Here is a 13,905-nt window from a genome sequence, read left to right as displayed (position 1 = left end):
GTAGGGGAAAAAGGCAAAAAACTCGCTTTGGTCGCCGATTTTTTTTCTCGTTTTTCCCCCAATGCGGAGCCTGGTCCCTTGCCCAAATATAAAATTGCGTGAATTTGCACGCTAGGTTTTTCCTTGTTTACTGGCATCACCCGTGTTCAAGCCAGGGTAGCCGAATAATAATCTAGGTCGGCTTGCTGTCCTGCTAGGTGTCAGCAGATAGCCCAGGCCCAGACCTAACAGTGGGTGGGTGAGTGGAAGTTCTGTGTCAGAGAAAAGAAAGAAAGTGAAAAGTCAAGGAATTTTCCTGAGGGCTATCCCAGCCAAATCATTGCTCTGACAGATAATCATAATGTTAATTGCAGAGCTCGAGGGTTAGTGATTAACTAGTCAAGGCGCATGTCGGAGGGGATGGTAAGTTCTTGGTTCGTGGACTTGGCTCTCTGGAGACTGTTGTTTTCTTAAAACAAGTCGCTTACTTAACTTGATTTTCCCCCAATTTTTCCTTTCAAACCCTTTTTCCCTCCTGTTTTTGTGTTTAGCTTTTTAAGACTACAACACGATGAAGCAAATGAAAAGGGGTACTTTGTCTTGAATAATTGATGTTGCGGGCATTAACAAGCTAAACAATGTCAAACAGAGAAATTGAAGAAATTCTTCCCAGCTTTGTACTGTAAATGGCCTCTAAAATTATTCCAGTGGGTGAAAGGTGCTGCCAAGATTTACAAACCCAGCAAGTTTGCAAATTCCACTAAAAGAACTCTTTGGTCAGTTCATAAAATCAAACTCCAAGGAGGACTTGATACATTACCTTTTCTACAAAATTCTGTTGAAATAGTGCATGTAAAAGGTGGTATGTATTCACGATATTTCATGAGAACCATGCGCATTGCGCGATTGAGATCTCGCAGTAAAAATTAAACATCGAAGTTCCTGAAACGCTGATAAGTGCTAATCTAGGACTAAATTTTCTTCCATCTTGGTATTTACTTAGTCCTACTTATTGCGTAGAGTAATATTTTGTGTTTTTAGTATCATTACCTGTATCTCGGTGTAAAGGCTCAACAGCATTTACTAGTAAGCTCCAGTCGAGTTACATATTCTTAAACAAGAAACCCTTGCTTAAAATTTGGCTTAACCCTGACTATCTTTCGAGGAACTAGGCCCTGCACCCTTATTTGTTGGCAGCTAAGTCTACAAGAAAACAGATCTGTCTAACTTTGGTCATAACGGAAAAAGCAAGATTAAAAGTTATCCTCATTGTTCCGTAAAGTTTGAAAATTTGTTAGAATTGTTTAAAATATATGCTGTTGTCTGATAGGCCAGATACTCAGGCCACTCGTTTATTTCGTCTTTCATGCATGGTCGTCTTTAGAACTACCTTGCAAATCCGCATCTCATCAGTTTCCTCGACCAGTTTTCGTTCAATGGTCGTCTAGAAAGCCGACAATTTTCGTTTAGCACGACCGGATTATACATGTTTCCTTGCTCAAAAATCTTGCTCGTATGAGTAGATGCGGCCCTCCGGCCAAGTCTAGTACAACATCTCGCTGAATTAAGTGATTTCAAGATCGTTTGTATCATACAAATCTGAGGAAGGGCACTATAGAATTCTTTGAAAAAACTACACCAAGCGTGTATATTGTTGATATCTCGAAGGCTCTATTAATGATCATCAATTTGATGCAGACAATTTCATTTCAGAATCAGGGCCGAAGCTAGGTTTTTTTTTTCTCAAAGGAGGCATGAGAGAGTAACACTTTGTCACATCCAGGTTGCTTACCAGATTGGCATGTCGACATCCACGCTGTGTTTTGCTAAAAGTGGCATTTTTTGGATGAACATTGAGCGTAGGGAGGGACAAGCCTATTTACCAGATTTATTGCACATTGATTTTTCGGATTAACGCGTTTTCGACACCTGAGTTATGGAGATATAAAACAATATTTCATAAATCACCTGAACATTTTGTTTTTAGTTCAGTCTCCGATGATGAAGTCTTCAGAGAGCTGAGAAATCTTAAAAGAAATAAATCGACCGGCCTGGATAATCTTCCCGCTGGAATGTTAAAGGATGCAGCGACTATTATAACCAAGCCATTAGCTTACATAATAAACTTATCCTTGCAATCTGGTTCAGTGCCCATGGAATGGAAAGCTGCCAAGATTATACCGCTTTTCAAAAGCGGTTCCATGGTTGAGCTTGACAATTACAGGCCAATATCTATACTACCAGTATTGTCTAAGATCTTGGAAAGGATTGTATATAAACAGTTGTTGTCACACCTTGAGAATAATGGTTTGCTGTCATCTCTCCAGTTCGGATTCCGATCTAAACGCTCTACTGAACTAGCGGTTACATATTTTACGGACAAAATCAGGAAAGAAGTTGACAATGGAAACATCGTGGGTGCTGTTTTTATCGATCTGTCAAAAGCATTTGACACTGTTAGTCATTCATGCCTTCTTAACAAGTTGCCGTCTTATGGAATTAACAATAAGGAGCTTCATTGGTTTACTGATTATTTGTTTTCTCGAACGCAATCAGTCCAATTCAAAGGTGCTTTGTCAGATGCCAATCCCATATTTTCTGGAGTTCCACAAGGAAGTATATTGGGTCCGCTATTGTTTACTATCCATTTTAATGATGTGCATACGCCTCTTCAGTCAACCTCAGTCATCACTTATGCGGATGATACAGTAATTTTCACGGCTGCTAAAGATCTGGAATCCATTCAAAGGCATCTCAGTGAAGACTGCCACAACCTGTCTTCTTGGTTTCGTGATAATGAGCTTGTCCTTAATCTAAAAAAGGGCAAAACTGAGTGTATGATCTTTGGTACTGCCAAAAGGCTTAATGCATTGAATGGAAGACAACTAGCCTTGACTGTAAATGGAACACTGATTAATACCACGTCATCGTATAAATACTTGGGTGTAAACTTGGATTCATCCTTAAATCTCGAATCACATTTTGACAAAATGTATAAAAGAGCAGCTGGAAGATTTAATTTACTCAGGAGAATCCGACCTTTAATCGACAAGAGCAGTGCTGAGAAAATCTACAAAGCAATGATTCAACCTGTTTTTACGTACTGTGGAACTTTGGGTCTCGGTTGGTCACATTCCCGTAAGAGTCGAATTGAAAGCATTGAACGTCGAAGTCAGAAAGTCATTGGTGGAAATTATCAAGTCCAGACAGTGGAGAGTTTAATAAAGAGGCAGTCCTGCCAGCTTGTGTTTGATTGTCTTCAGGATAATGTCTGTACCCCTTTTAAAGGATATTTTACAAAAATTGAACACAACATTAACACTAGAAACAATGGGTGTTCACTAAAACTTCCCAAAACCAAATTAGAATTTGGACGGAGAAGTTTTGCCTTTCAAGGGGCTCTAGTTTATAATACTTCACCTCGGCATTTAAGAACTGTAAACTCTAGGTTTCTTTTTAAGAGTAATTTAAAACAATTTTTTCAATAGTATTCCATAATTAATACTCTTTTCAGTCTTGTAAGTCGATGATTTTTACAGATTTTGATTTTTAAATCTTAGATTTCTTAGTGTTATTTTATTCTATTTTCCTTTTTCGATTTTATTTTTTATTTTTTAGCTAATTATGAGATAATTACAGGACCCTTTTGATAACAGTTCTTTTTATTAGAACTGATAGGTTATCCTGTATAAATATTCGCGTTATTATTATTATTATTATTATTATTATTATTATTATTAAGGGGGGTGATGACGGGCACCCCAGAACTCCCCGCTAGCTACGCCTCTGAGATTAACTATTACATAATTAACGGACAATTTTCCGCTTAGTTTCTCTTGGTTTCACTCGTGAGCTGCCCGCTGAAACATGCAAAGAAATCAAAGCAAGCGAAGGACAAGCAGAGGAAGTACAGAAGTACAGGCTGAGTACCATTAATTAAACCTGGTTCTGTGCTCGCCTATTGCGATAAGTAGACTGAAGGAAAATAATTAAAAAAATCTATCATAAGTTCTCCTTTCCTCTTAGAGCTAGCGAGCGGGGGAGCTCTCCATTTATGGCGAGCATCTCCTTTCGCTTGCTACTTGATCTCGTATGAGCAAAATAATTGTTAGAGCAAAAAATTGCTTCTGAGAATTTTTTAAGGTCATATATCTTGACTGTTATTTCTTCATTTGGGATTTGTATTCTCTTATTTCATTTCATTTCTTTTGTTTATTTCTTTATTTACCATCTATATTTATGTTTATCTTATCAGTCGAGGAACACGAGCTCGGTGACTCTGTGTGCGTAATAAGTTAAGGAACATGTCATTTTGGACCTTGAGTATAGCGAGGGTTTCCATACTATAACCATGACGGTACTTTGGCGGACAAAGTGGATAAAGGCCAAACTTCATCATGTGGTTTTGTGTTTGATAAAACACATCCCGCTCAGTCAGTTTCGACACACATTGAACTATAGTCTAAAATGGATACAAAGGAGCTTTTTGGCACTGAACTTGAATAATAGACCCTGATCAACGCTGCATGTTCTCGTTAATCAAGACAGAAAAAAATGGAATACATGCACCACGATGTGGGGGGGAACTTACAAGTGTCGGGGAAAAACTAGAAGGTTTAATTCAAAGGAAAGAAGACAAAATTCATTTTAGACTGAGTACAATCAAATCTGTCAAGGCTTGCGATGCTTTTCCTTTCAGTGACAAAATCATCCGCATAAGCTACTATGCGATTTAAGCTTACTCATATCTTTGTTTCTCTTTCCATAATGCAACCAATATGATTCCTTTCGTTTTTCTCCCTCTTTTTTCTCTTTTACGATCTTTTATAACCTAAGTCTGTGCCTTTGTACTGTTAACGTAAAGCCCCGTGCAAACTGACGAAACATTGTTGCCAGCCAACAACTCCCAACATTGCTGGATGCTACATGTTGCGTCCGTTGCACACCCGATTGCATGTTGTTGCATCCGTTTTTTTTTTTGCACACCAATGTCACGTCCAACGATGTTGAGAGTTGTTGTTGCGTCTGTTTGCAGGTAGCTTTTATATGGCTTGTTTTTGTTGTAAATTGTTAATTAGGGTTGATGATAATATATAGATTTAGCCAGGGCTAAAAGCGAAGCTCCTATTAACTAGAATTTATAATTTAAATCAAACAATAAACTTGTATTCCACATTTCAGTTAACTTTAGAGCACATTCATGTGACTTTTGAGGAAAGGTTAAGTGATTTTAGAGAAAAATAATTTGCAAACAGTCCAAGCTAAGAGTGAGCTTAATCTTACATCGAGTTGATAGCCTTATATGTACACCCAAAAAATAGCAATCATCTTTGATCACATTTAAGAACGATAAAGGCTCTTGATCACAGTAGATTAGGCCTGGACAACAAATTCCTGGAAAACAAATCAGGCCGAATTTTTTGCGTTCGACAAGTTTACTTTACAAAATCTTGCCAACAAGTCTGGGACGTGTAAACCATCCTTTCATACTTTTTATACATCACATCTGAGGTGAAACAGTACCATGAGGCGCTGTTTTTATCATACAGACCTCGGACAGAGTGCAGTATTTCACAATTTTGCAATTCAAATATTGCACTCATTCAATATTCAGGACGATCGAAGCACGCGAGGGCTTTTAGCGAAACTGTAAAAAAAATTTGCAAAATCACTTATACGGCTAGCCGGTTCTCACTTTTGACAAGCGCCAAAGTCGACTGTTTAATATAAATTAAGATTAATAGAGTTGTACGCTTCAGCATAATAAAGAATTTATTATGTTTATTTTTTATTTAATGGTATTATTAAACGATGTGTAATCTTCAAAAGCGTTTGATAAGCACGGCGTTTCGACCACGGCATGCAAGCGATGTTTATGAGCGACTGAAAACAAACGGTACAGCGATTAAAATTGCAAGAGAGACTACTAACAATCAATAAAAGGAAAATAATTCGGTGAAACATATACAGAGACAACAATTTTCATTCACGAAGACAAGTATTAAAGTGTCTCTGAAAATCCTTGTTTATGTTTTAAGCCGGCTTCCCGGTATTTGCTTTTTTAAAATATGAACTCGAGGCAAGAAAATCGCTCAAAGCTTTCTTTTGCAGCCAGAATTATAGCTACATATTCTTTGGGACGTTTTCTTTCTAATTGCGGTGAGAAAGTTCTATAAGCTTATAATCAAACCTGATACTCGGTCAGATCATTGTCTCAAATCTTACAAACGTGCATAAACTAAATAGCCGCATAAACTACGCTCGACTTCATTAAATTAGATATAAAAAACAAACATCAAATACAACAATTACTCAAGCTTACCATTCGAGATGCACTGAAAACTATCAAGTAAGGCCAGAATCGCTTCAGACTTTTCAACCCTATTACACATCTAGCAAGGTGAAAAACGAAAACGATGCCATCCGAAATCGCATTTCCGACTTTGACAAGCGACGTATTTCTCAGCCAAAAACCGAACAAACAAACTAGTCATGAATAACAGAAGACCCTTGATAGCAGCTGAATTTCATTTTGTACATTCAATGGAAAAAGACAGTTAAAAACATCACAAGGTGACACAAAACTCTGTCAGCTTCAGCTGTCAAAGTAAACAAGTTTCAAGATGCTGCATAACTTTTCCGCATGAACTCACCTGTCAAATTTTAACCAATCAGAGCATAAAAATTTGGACGTAGAGCGTGACCAACGCGTGACCTTGGTGAGAAAAGTCAAAAGCAACTGGCATATCTTCCCTGCCTGTAAAAACTGGCTGAATTTTAGCTTCCGAGGTCAGTTTGAAATCAAAATTTTAATTGTTTGGCACCTATAAAACAAAACATATTTCACATGAATTAAAAAAATAAAACTTGAGCCAGCGATCATTTGAAAACTAGTAACTTGTCAGCGGATAACTTCAAAAAGATACTTGACTTCGATGGGTCGACACCTGAGCCCACGATACGGTCAGGTGATACTGGTCAGCGGATACCCTGTTTTGACAGCTGTCAATTGATCACAACATTGATGTGCAATATGTGTGCAATATCAGTCTTCCTGTGCTCCCAAACTGGCTAGAAAGTGTGAGATTGAACATTGGTTTCCCTGTGGTGCGGACGGACGGGCGGGCTGCGGGCGGTGTACGGTCACGTGATTACCAAATTTTCTGGGATGGGTAGATTTACTTACCCATGGTGCTCCGCAGCCGCGCTTCGCGCGCCAGAGCTCCGCTATAAAGTGTTTTATAAACATTTTTTTGGAAAAATAATTGTGCGTATCTTGTTAGTGAAGACAATTTATTATTATTATTATTTTTTTTTTCACTCACGACATGTGTTGACGAATGCACTGCTGGCTTCTACCCTATGCGACGTCAATGCTCAGTATTCGAATACGCATAGGTCTTATAGCTGCAGAATGATGCATAGGTAGTTATTATGGAAAAGGAAACACTTTCAAAGGTTTGTAAAGGTGGTAGACCAGCTTTTGCAGTGAGATTGTAAGTTTTAAGTCAAAAAGGTCATTGGTAAGCTTTACGAATATTCACCTGGCCTCGGTGCTGTACAGATTACAAATTATGGTCCTAAACTGAGGATTGATCCCTGATGCAATCCTAAAAGACCCTCCACACCCATGTTCACTAATTAGTTTCAGGGGTATCCGACGATATCTAATATTGATTTATGAATGAAACAATTTCATTTCTAAACTTTCACCTTATTGAAAACCATTGTATGAACTTCCCTGGAAAGCTCCACCTAAAAGGGCGTGATATAAGGGTACTTTGATAGGAGGACATGCATCTTATTCACCCTCTCTGAAAAGACAACATCGGTCGTGTAAGATGCGCCTATGCTTCTTTTTAAAAGGAAAATGGTTCGACGTTATGAAGAACAACATCAGTAGTATGACGTCATTCCAATGGTATACTGAATTTGTTAGGAAAAATGCGGGATAAGGTCTGTTAACGGCATATTTGCCGTCTCAGTGAATACGGCGTTGTCAATGTTATTTCGGTTAACATTTTTTTTGTTGTTTTACCGCCATAATATTTTCAGACATAAATGAGTGCACTGCGGGAACTCCCATATAGCTGTGATGTCAATGCTATTTGTCAAAATACCGTGGGCTCACATACGTGTTCATATAAAGCTGGTTATGGGGGAAATGGGAAACAATGTTGCGGTAAGAAGAACGGTTTCAAAGAAATACAGAAAAAAGACTAGTGACCATGCATTTTGAAATTCACACCACTGTTTTTCAGTAGTGTGGGCTCAAACTTACCCAGTTCCCATCCTACCAAAGTGCTTGTGACGATAGTGAAGACTATTCAGACAAGCCTGCAAGCAAGCTCTCCATTCTAAATTGGGAGCGAAGAGAGCCCCGCAAGAACACAAGGACGAGCGGCTATTGGCAGGAGAAAGGAGAGAAATGTGGAATTGTTTCGCTATTTTTGTTGTTGTCTTGTTTCCCCCTTTTTGTTTTTTTTGTTTTTTTTGTTTTTTTGTTTTTTTGGACTCCGCTGCGCTGTTTCCTCTCTAGCAGAGCGCTTTTTATGTTAGGTGACCCATCATGACCAACTGCAAAGGCGGGCTCACTGAAACAACAAACTGTTATGCAAGTCTAGCCTGCGTAGCAGGCGTTTCCGTGGGGTTTAGGAGCAAAGAACGAGGAACGGGAGTCAAAGACAGCGCGAAAAATGGCGTAAGTAAAAGAGCAGGGAGGGGGTGAGGAAGAAGGGAGGGAAGTTTCCTTCCTTCTCCTCTCCCTCCCCCCACTTTCATTTTTTGGCTCTTGTTTCATTTCTCGCGAGGCCAAAACCGAGAATCCGGTCTTTCTTTGCTCTGAAACCAAACGGAAACGCTTGCTACGCAGGCTAATGCAAGTCCAGCTCTAGTACGTGCTTTCTCTCTGACGCACTGCACAAGAACAACAACGACTTTATTTCTAGCCCCAGTTGATTTACATGATACAAGAAATAGGTAAAATATGGAGAGACTACAGGCTGCCCATAATAACCATTAAGGGCTAAAAAGATAGGGCAGCCTTTCTTAGGTTACTAATAAATGATTATATTAAAGGGTCAGGAACCATCGTCGGACACGTCCGCCATCTTTCCTGACCGTTGACTTCTCCCTTGTAAGAACAAAAACTCATTCTCTCTTGGTACGATGGCATCCAGAGGAGAACTTTAAGTCAGTGAAATCAGCATGTCAACACTGCCAGTGCTTTCCGTGAGCAACGCGAGTTTTGTTGCTTTTAGTTTGTTTTTTATTAAAACCATAGTACCGACACCTACATGCTCGACTGCGGTACTGTCAACGTAAAATATATCAGGGGCACCCAACGAGAATATAGTTCAAAACCACTTAAACATAGCATTGTTAAACGTATTTTAGTATTTAAACGGTAGATATACGCAAATTTTTATCCCCTAAAAATTTTTCATCTGTTCGGATTTCCTAGCTGAAAGTCTCGAGATCCGAAAATCAAAGGGATCAAAACTTACCTTTTCGAAAATTTCAGCCAGAAAAAAGGCTCCCGAGAATTCTAGGTGGGCTTTTTAGGGTAAAATTCCGTTAAAAATGGGCAATTACACCAATTTTTAGATGTTCGAAAATCCTAGGAGAGGTAGGCAAGCGAGAAATTTTACAAAAAATGTTCCGAAAATTCTAGATCTCAAATCGTCTTCCGAACAGATATTTTCCGAAAATTGACGTTGGGTGCCCCTAATTTATTATGAATGCCTAAACGGCAATATATTTAAAGAGTGTACAAATATCCGTTAATAGTGAATTGTATATCTGCAAAACAGAGGTTTTTGTAAAAAGCTCATTTCAATTGTTCTGGGGGAGGTGAAAACAGGATCTCTAATTCAATTTACAAAAGGGACCGAGAAAACAAGTATCATAAAATGTCAATTATTGGCCTTTCAGTTCTTTGTAGAACTAGAAAACCCCGATTAGTATACAACTCGTCCGATCTTATACCATGATGATGAGTAACTTAGTTAATCAAGTCTTAAAGATTGATTCATTCATCCATTTACTTCTTTTTCAAAAACTTAATATGACAAGCGATTTCACTTTCAATATTTTTCAAAACTCCACTACAAACATTAGTCTTTTGGTAAATTTGCCAGAATATTAATCTCAAAATGTCAAACAAGTTAAACATGAGATAATCCACTTACTTGCGGCTCAGCTGAGCCCGCCTTCCTTGTTTGATACTTTCTGAAGCAGTTAATTAGAACGTATAATTATATTTGAACAAGGACCCGTTTGCAAGAGTGAATATTTACTCTTCTTAAAATTTTGAGGCAGCAGCTGAATCAAACTATTAACACCCGATATTGAGTTGCACGAAGTGAACTACAAGCTCGCTAAGTAGTATTTTGGTTCAGGTTTCAAATAACATTTTTAAGAATCTTCGGTCACGATTAGTTTGAAGAGAGAAGGGGAAATAACTAGCAAAAAGCTGTGCTATCAAAACCCTTACAAACAGTAAAGTCACCAACTGCGTAAAAGGAGGCGAGTTTCGGCCACATCCTTAGGAAGAGAGATTCTTTACTGTGCGTATGCATGCTGCCTTAAAAACACCAGGTAAGTGATATCCAAAAATCACTAACTAAGGTAGACTATATATTCAAATATTTTTCATGAACTAAACTATTTAGGCTTGTATACCTAGTTTGAGAGTAAACCATATTGTTTAATGACGACAACTATCAATTTGGTTTTGTAAATCGCAGAGCCCAAAATGTTAACGCTAAGTACATCCACCGAAACCCTCCAGTTAAGAACAAAAAAGGTTATATGTGAACATGAGGATTATGTGACGAAAATTGCCAAAATATTTAACCTAATTATATTTCTTTGAAATGGCTAATTCATGAGGTAAAGGTGGACAGGTGTCGTGTCCAGCTAAAGACCTCGAACTTTTTAATTTGTACTTTTTTGAAAGGGATATTGCACGTAGTTAACGCTGAAATTCTCAGTTAGCTAATTTTCAAACCCTTTTTCCACTTTTTTTGCTTAACTTTTTAAGACTGCAAAACGATGCAGCAAACGAAAGGGGAAATTCAATCTACAAGTGTAGAAGCGTTAATGACTCGCAGTAGTAACTTTTAGAGAAAAGGTTTTTGAATAATTGATGCTGCAGGCATTAACAAACTAAACAACGCTAAAACAGAAAGACTTCAAAAAATTCTACTTAGCTTCATAAAATAAGTGGCCACTACAATTGTTCCAAAGGGTGAGATCGATGCCGCCAGAATTCGCCCAGCAATCCAGTTTGTAAAATCAACTAATTCCCTGGTTAATTCATAAAATCAATCTTTAAGGAAGGCTTGATTTGATACATTACCTCTCTAGAAAATTTGGCTTAAATAGTAAGGTGGGGGCAACAAAAACTGAAGTAACTGAGGAGCGGGCACAAAAGTTAGAAACTACGAAATTGATGAAAAAACCATGTGGAATTCCTTCTAAAAAACTGTCTCATTTGTATTTTCTTCACCTTGGATTTCAGCTGATTTCATTGGCACCGACTCCAAACGTTAGAACTGCATATTAAAGTAAATAGCAACCAAGTGAAAGTATCGTTAGAAGAGGCTTCTTTCATAAATTCGTCTGATCTGGAAAACCAGGAAATAAGAACGAAGTTAGCAGTAATGGCCGAACAAGCTTGTATAACTGAAATAAAACGAATCGCATAAATCTGTGATCATGTCTTCCTTTGGACCAAAAGCGCAAAAATCATCATCAAAGGGAAAATGGCTACTGACAACACCCGTCACATTTGTTGAAACACTTGTCACGTTAAGCCCTCCCCAATGTCGATTCACTTATCACTCATTTGCAAATAAACGCCAATCTCAAAGCATTGGGGAAGGAGGGAAGAAGTACAAACGGAAAAAAGTTGGGTAAGTTGGTTGAGAAGGCGTGACATGAAAAAGACCCCAGTTTCAGTTTAGTGTCCAACGAAATTTGACGAGTATTGTTAAACAATGAGATTCCATATTGCCGTGGGTCTAGCCTGTTCAGTTATAGAGCACAGTTGACGTCAAAATGTGGTTAAAACAAAGAAGTGGCGCACGAGCCGCAGGCGAGTGTGTCACTAATGTTTTTAGGCATTCTTAAGTTGTGAAGAGCTCTTTTTCTCCGTTTCTCCATTTTTCTTCTTTGTAAATAGCTCTTGCTAACTTTTTTTCGAGGCTTTCACTTACTTTAATCCGAAATGATGTCACAAACATTTTCAAAACCGCGCTCTATGTTGAACAAAACTAAAAGAAAACAAGTTTCCCGTGACGTCATCCATGTATCTGTACTCCCATAGATCATAGGCAACGACCAATCACAGCGCGCGTAGCATTCACATCACTGTATAATGTGCGTTGCTATCGTTACGTTAGTCCTCGTATCATCTACATATTACCATGGCATGACTAGGAATTTAAGGTATCGGTAAAATTTAGATCATTTATTAACACTAGGGAAAGCCACGGCCCCAGCTTCGTCCTTAGGTTACTTAAAATAAGTCTTTCTAGGTTATTGTCATTGGTTAGGTGAACCATCACTATTAATTACTTTCTAAGAATGTAGTTTCTACTAGTATGTATGCATCACATTTTTTTCAGTTCTGTCAAAATGACGGCGAGTTACACCATTAGTATCGTATTCCTTTTTATGCTGATTCAAATATTCACTGAAACACTCTGTCAACAATGCATCAATGGTGGGTCAGAGGGATCCATCTTGGGTTGGAAGCTGCAAAACCACGTCTACAAGACGCTAAAGGCAAACTTTGGATATGAGTGCGTACTTATTTGTCGTCAGGACAGCAGGTGCCAAAGTTTCAATTGGGTGATCTCTCTTAACATGTGTGAGTTCAGCGACAGAACCAAAGAAGCTAGACCTGACGATTTTGTTCCCGATCCCGACAGATATTACTACAGGCGAGACAGGAATCGAGGTGAAGTTTATGTTAGTTAAGATCTCTCAGTATGGAAAGAAGTTTTTAAGGGGGCCCAGTGCAATTTTCGTGGCGACACATCCGGAGGCATCTAAATTTCAGGCATCATTTCCAGGAAATATTTACGTTAATTTGTTAGAAAAATTGGCAACTTAACTGATCAAAAATACACGAAAAAAAAGGCTGTGCGTTTTAAGAAAGAGGTACTATGTATGCGCGAAACGTTCATTTCCAGCCAGAAAATAACTTGAAAATGACAACATTTTTGCGCGATTGACACCTCGTGATAAAAATTAATTATCGGCATCCTTATAATTGGGTGTTTTTTTCAGTGTCGCGGAAACCATTGTTGGTTCGCTTCTGTGGGTAGTGTCTAATCATTCTTTTGTATAGTATTACATCATTTTTAGTGATTGCACCAATCCGCAACACCAAGAAGCCACCTTGTTGGGCAGGTTATTCTAAAAGAAAAATTCGTGTGTTTACTTTTAGTCATGCCGGGAAAAGCATTATTAAAACTTCTCCTCACTGTTTTGTAGTTTTCTATTTCATTAAAAATCGGTGGCGCTGCTGCTGTCCTTCGATAAGATACTCCGGCCAGTCGTCTACTTCGTCTCTCACATTAGGATCATTCATGGTTTTTATAGCGGAGCACTATGCGTAAGAAAAAATGGTAACCCATAGATGCGAGAAATTTGGTAAACAACTGAAAACACATCTGTCCACCCCCGACATGTAAGCCGGTGTGAAGTTTTGCATTCCAACATCCGCGCGTTTGGGCGGTAAATCACATGGCCACCTGGACTGTTAGAGAGAAAACAACAACAAACTTAAGCCTAGTCTTTTTTTTTTTTTTTTCGACTAAATCTTAATTAATGTTTACACTGACGTGGAAAACAGAGAAAGAGCTAGAGCGAGAGCTAAAAAAACAAAGACGGCGAATTTCGTTGAAAGAACAA

At 38.4% G+C, this 13,905-nt stretch overlaps 1 protein-coding gene across 1 annotated transcript in view; it reads left to right on the top strand.

Annotated features, from left to right (window-relative positions):
• Nucleotides 1–12,614: 12,614 nt before the first annotated feature.
• The window catches only part of LOC140945800 (uncharacterized), a 33,499-nt gene continuing 32,208 nt past the window's right edge, over nt 12,615–13,905 (top strand). The window contains exon 1 of the mRNA XM_073394850.1: nt 12,615–12,946. Within this exon, the coding sequence (XP_073250951.1) occupies nt 12,622–12,946 (325 nt within the window). The 5' untranslated portion in view covers nt 12,615–12,621. The remainder of the gene's footprint in view (nt 12,947–13,905) is intronic.

This window comes from Porites lutea, chromosome 8 (genome assembly GCF_958299795.1).
Source record: "Porites lutea chromosome 8, jaPorLute2.1, whole genome shotgun sequence".
Classification (NCBI taxonomy): Eukaryota; Metazoa; Cnidaria; class Anthozoa; order Scleractinia; family Poritidae; genus Porites; species Porites lutea.
Note: the sequence above shows the minus strand (reverse complement) of the source record. Positions and strands in the feature narration are given on the sequence as shown.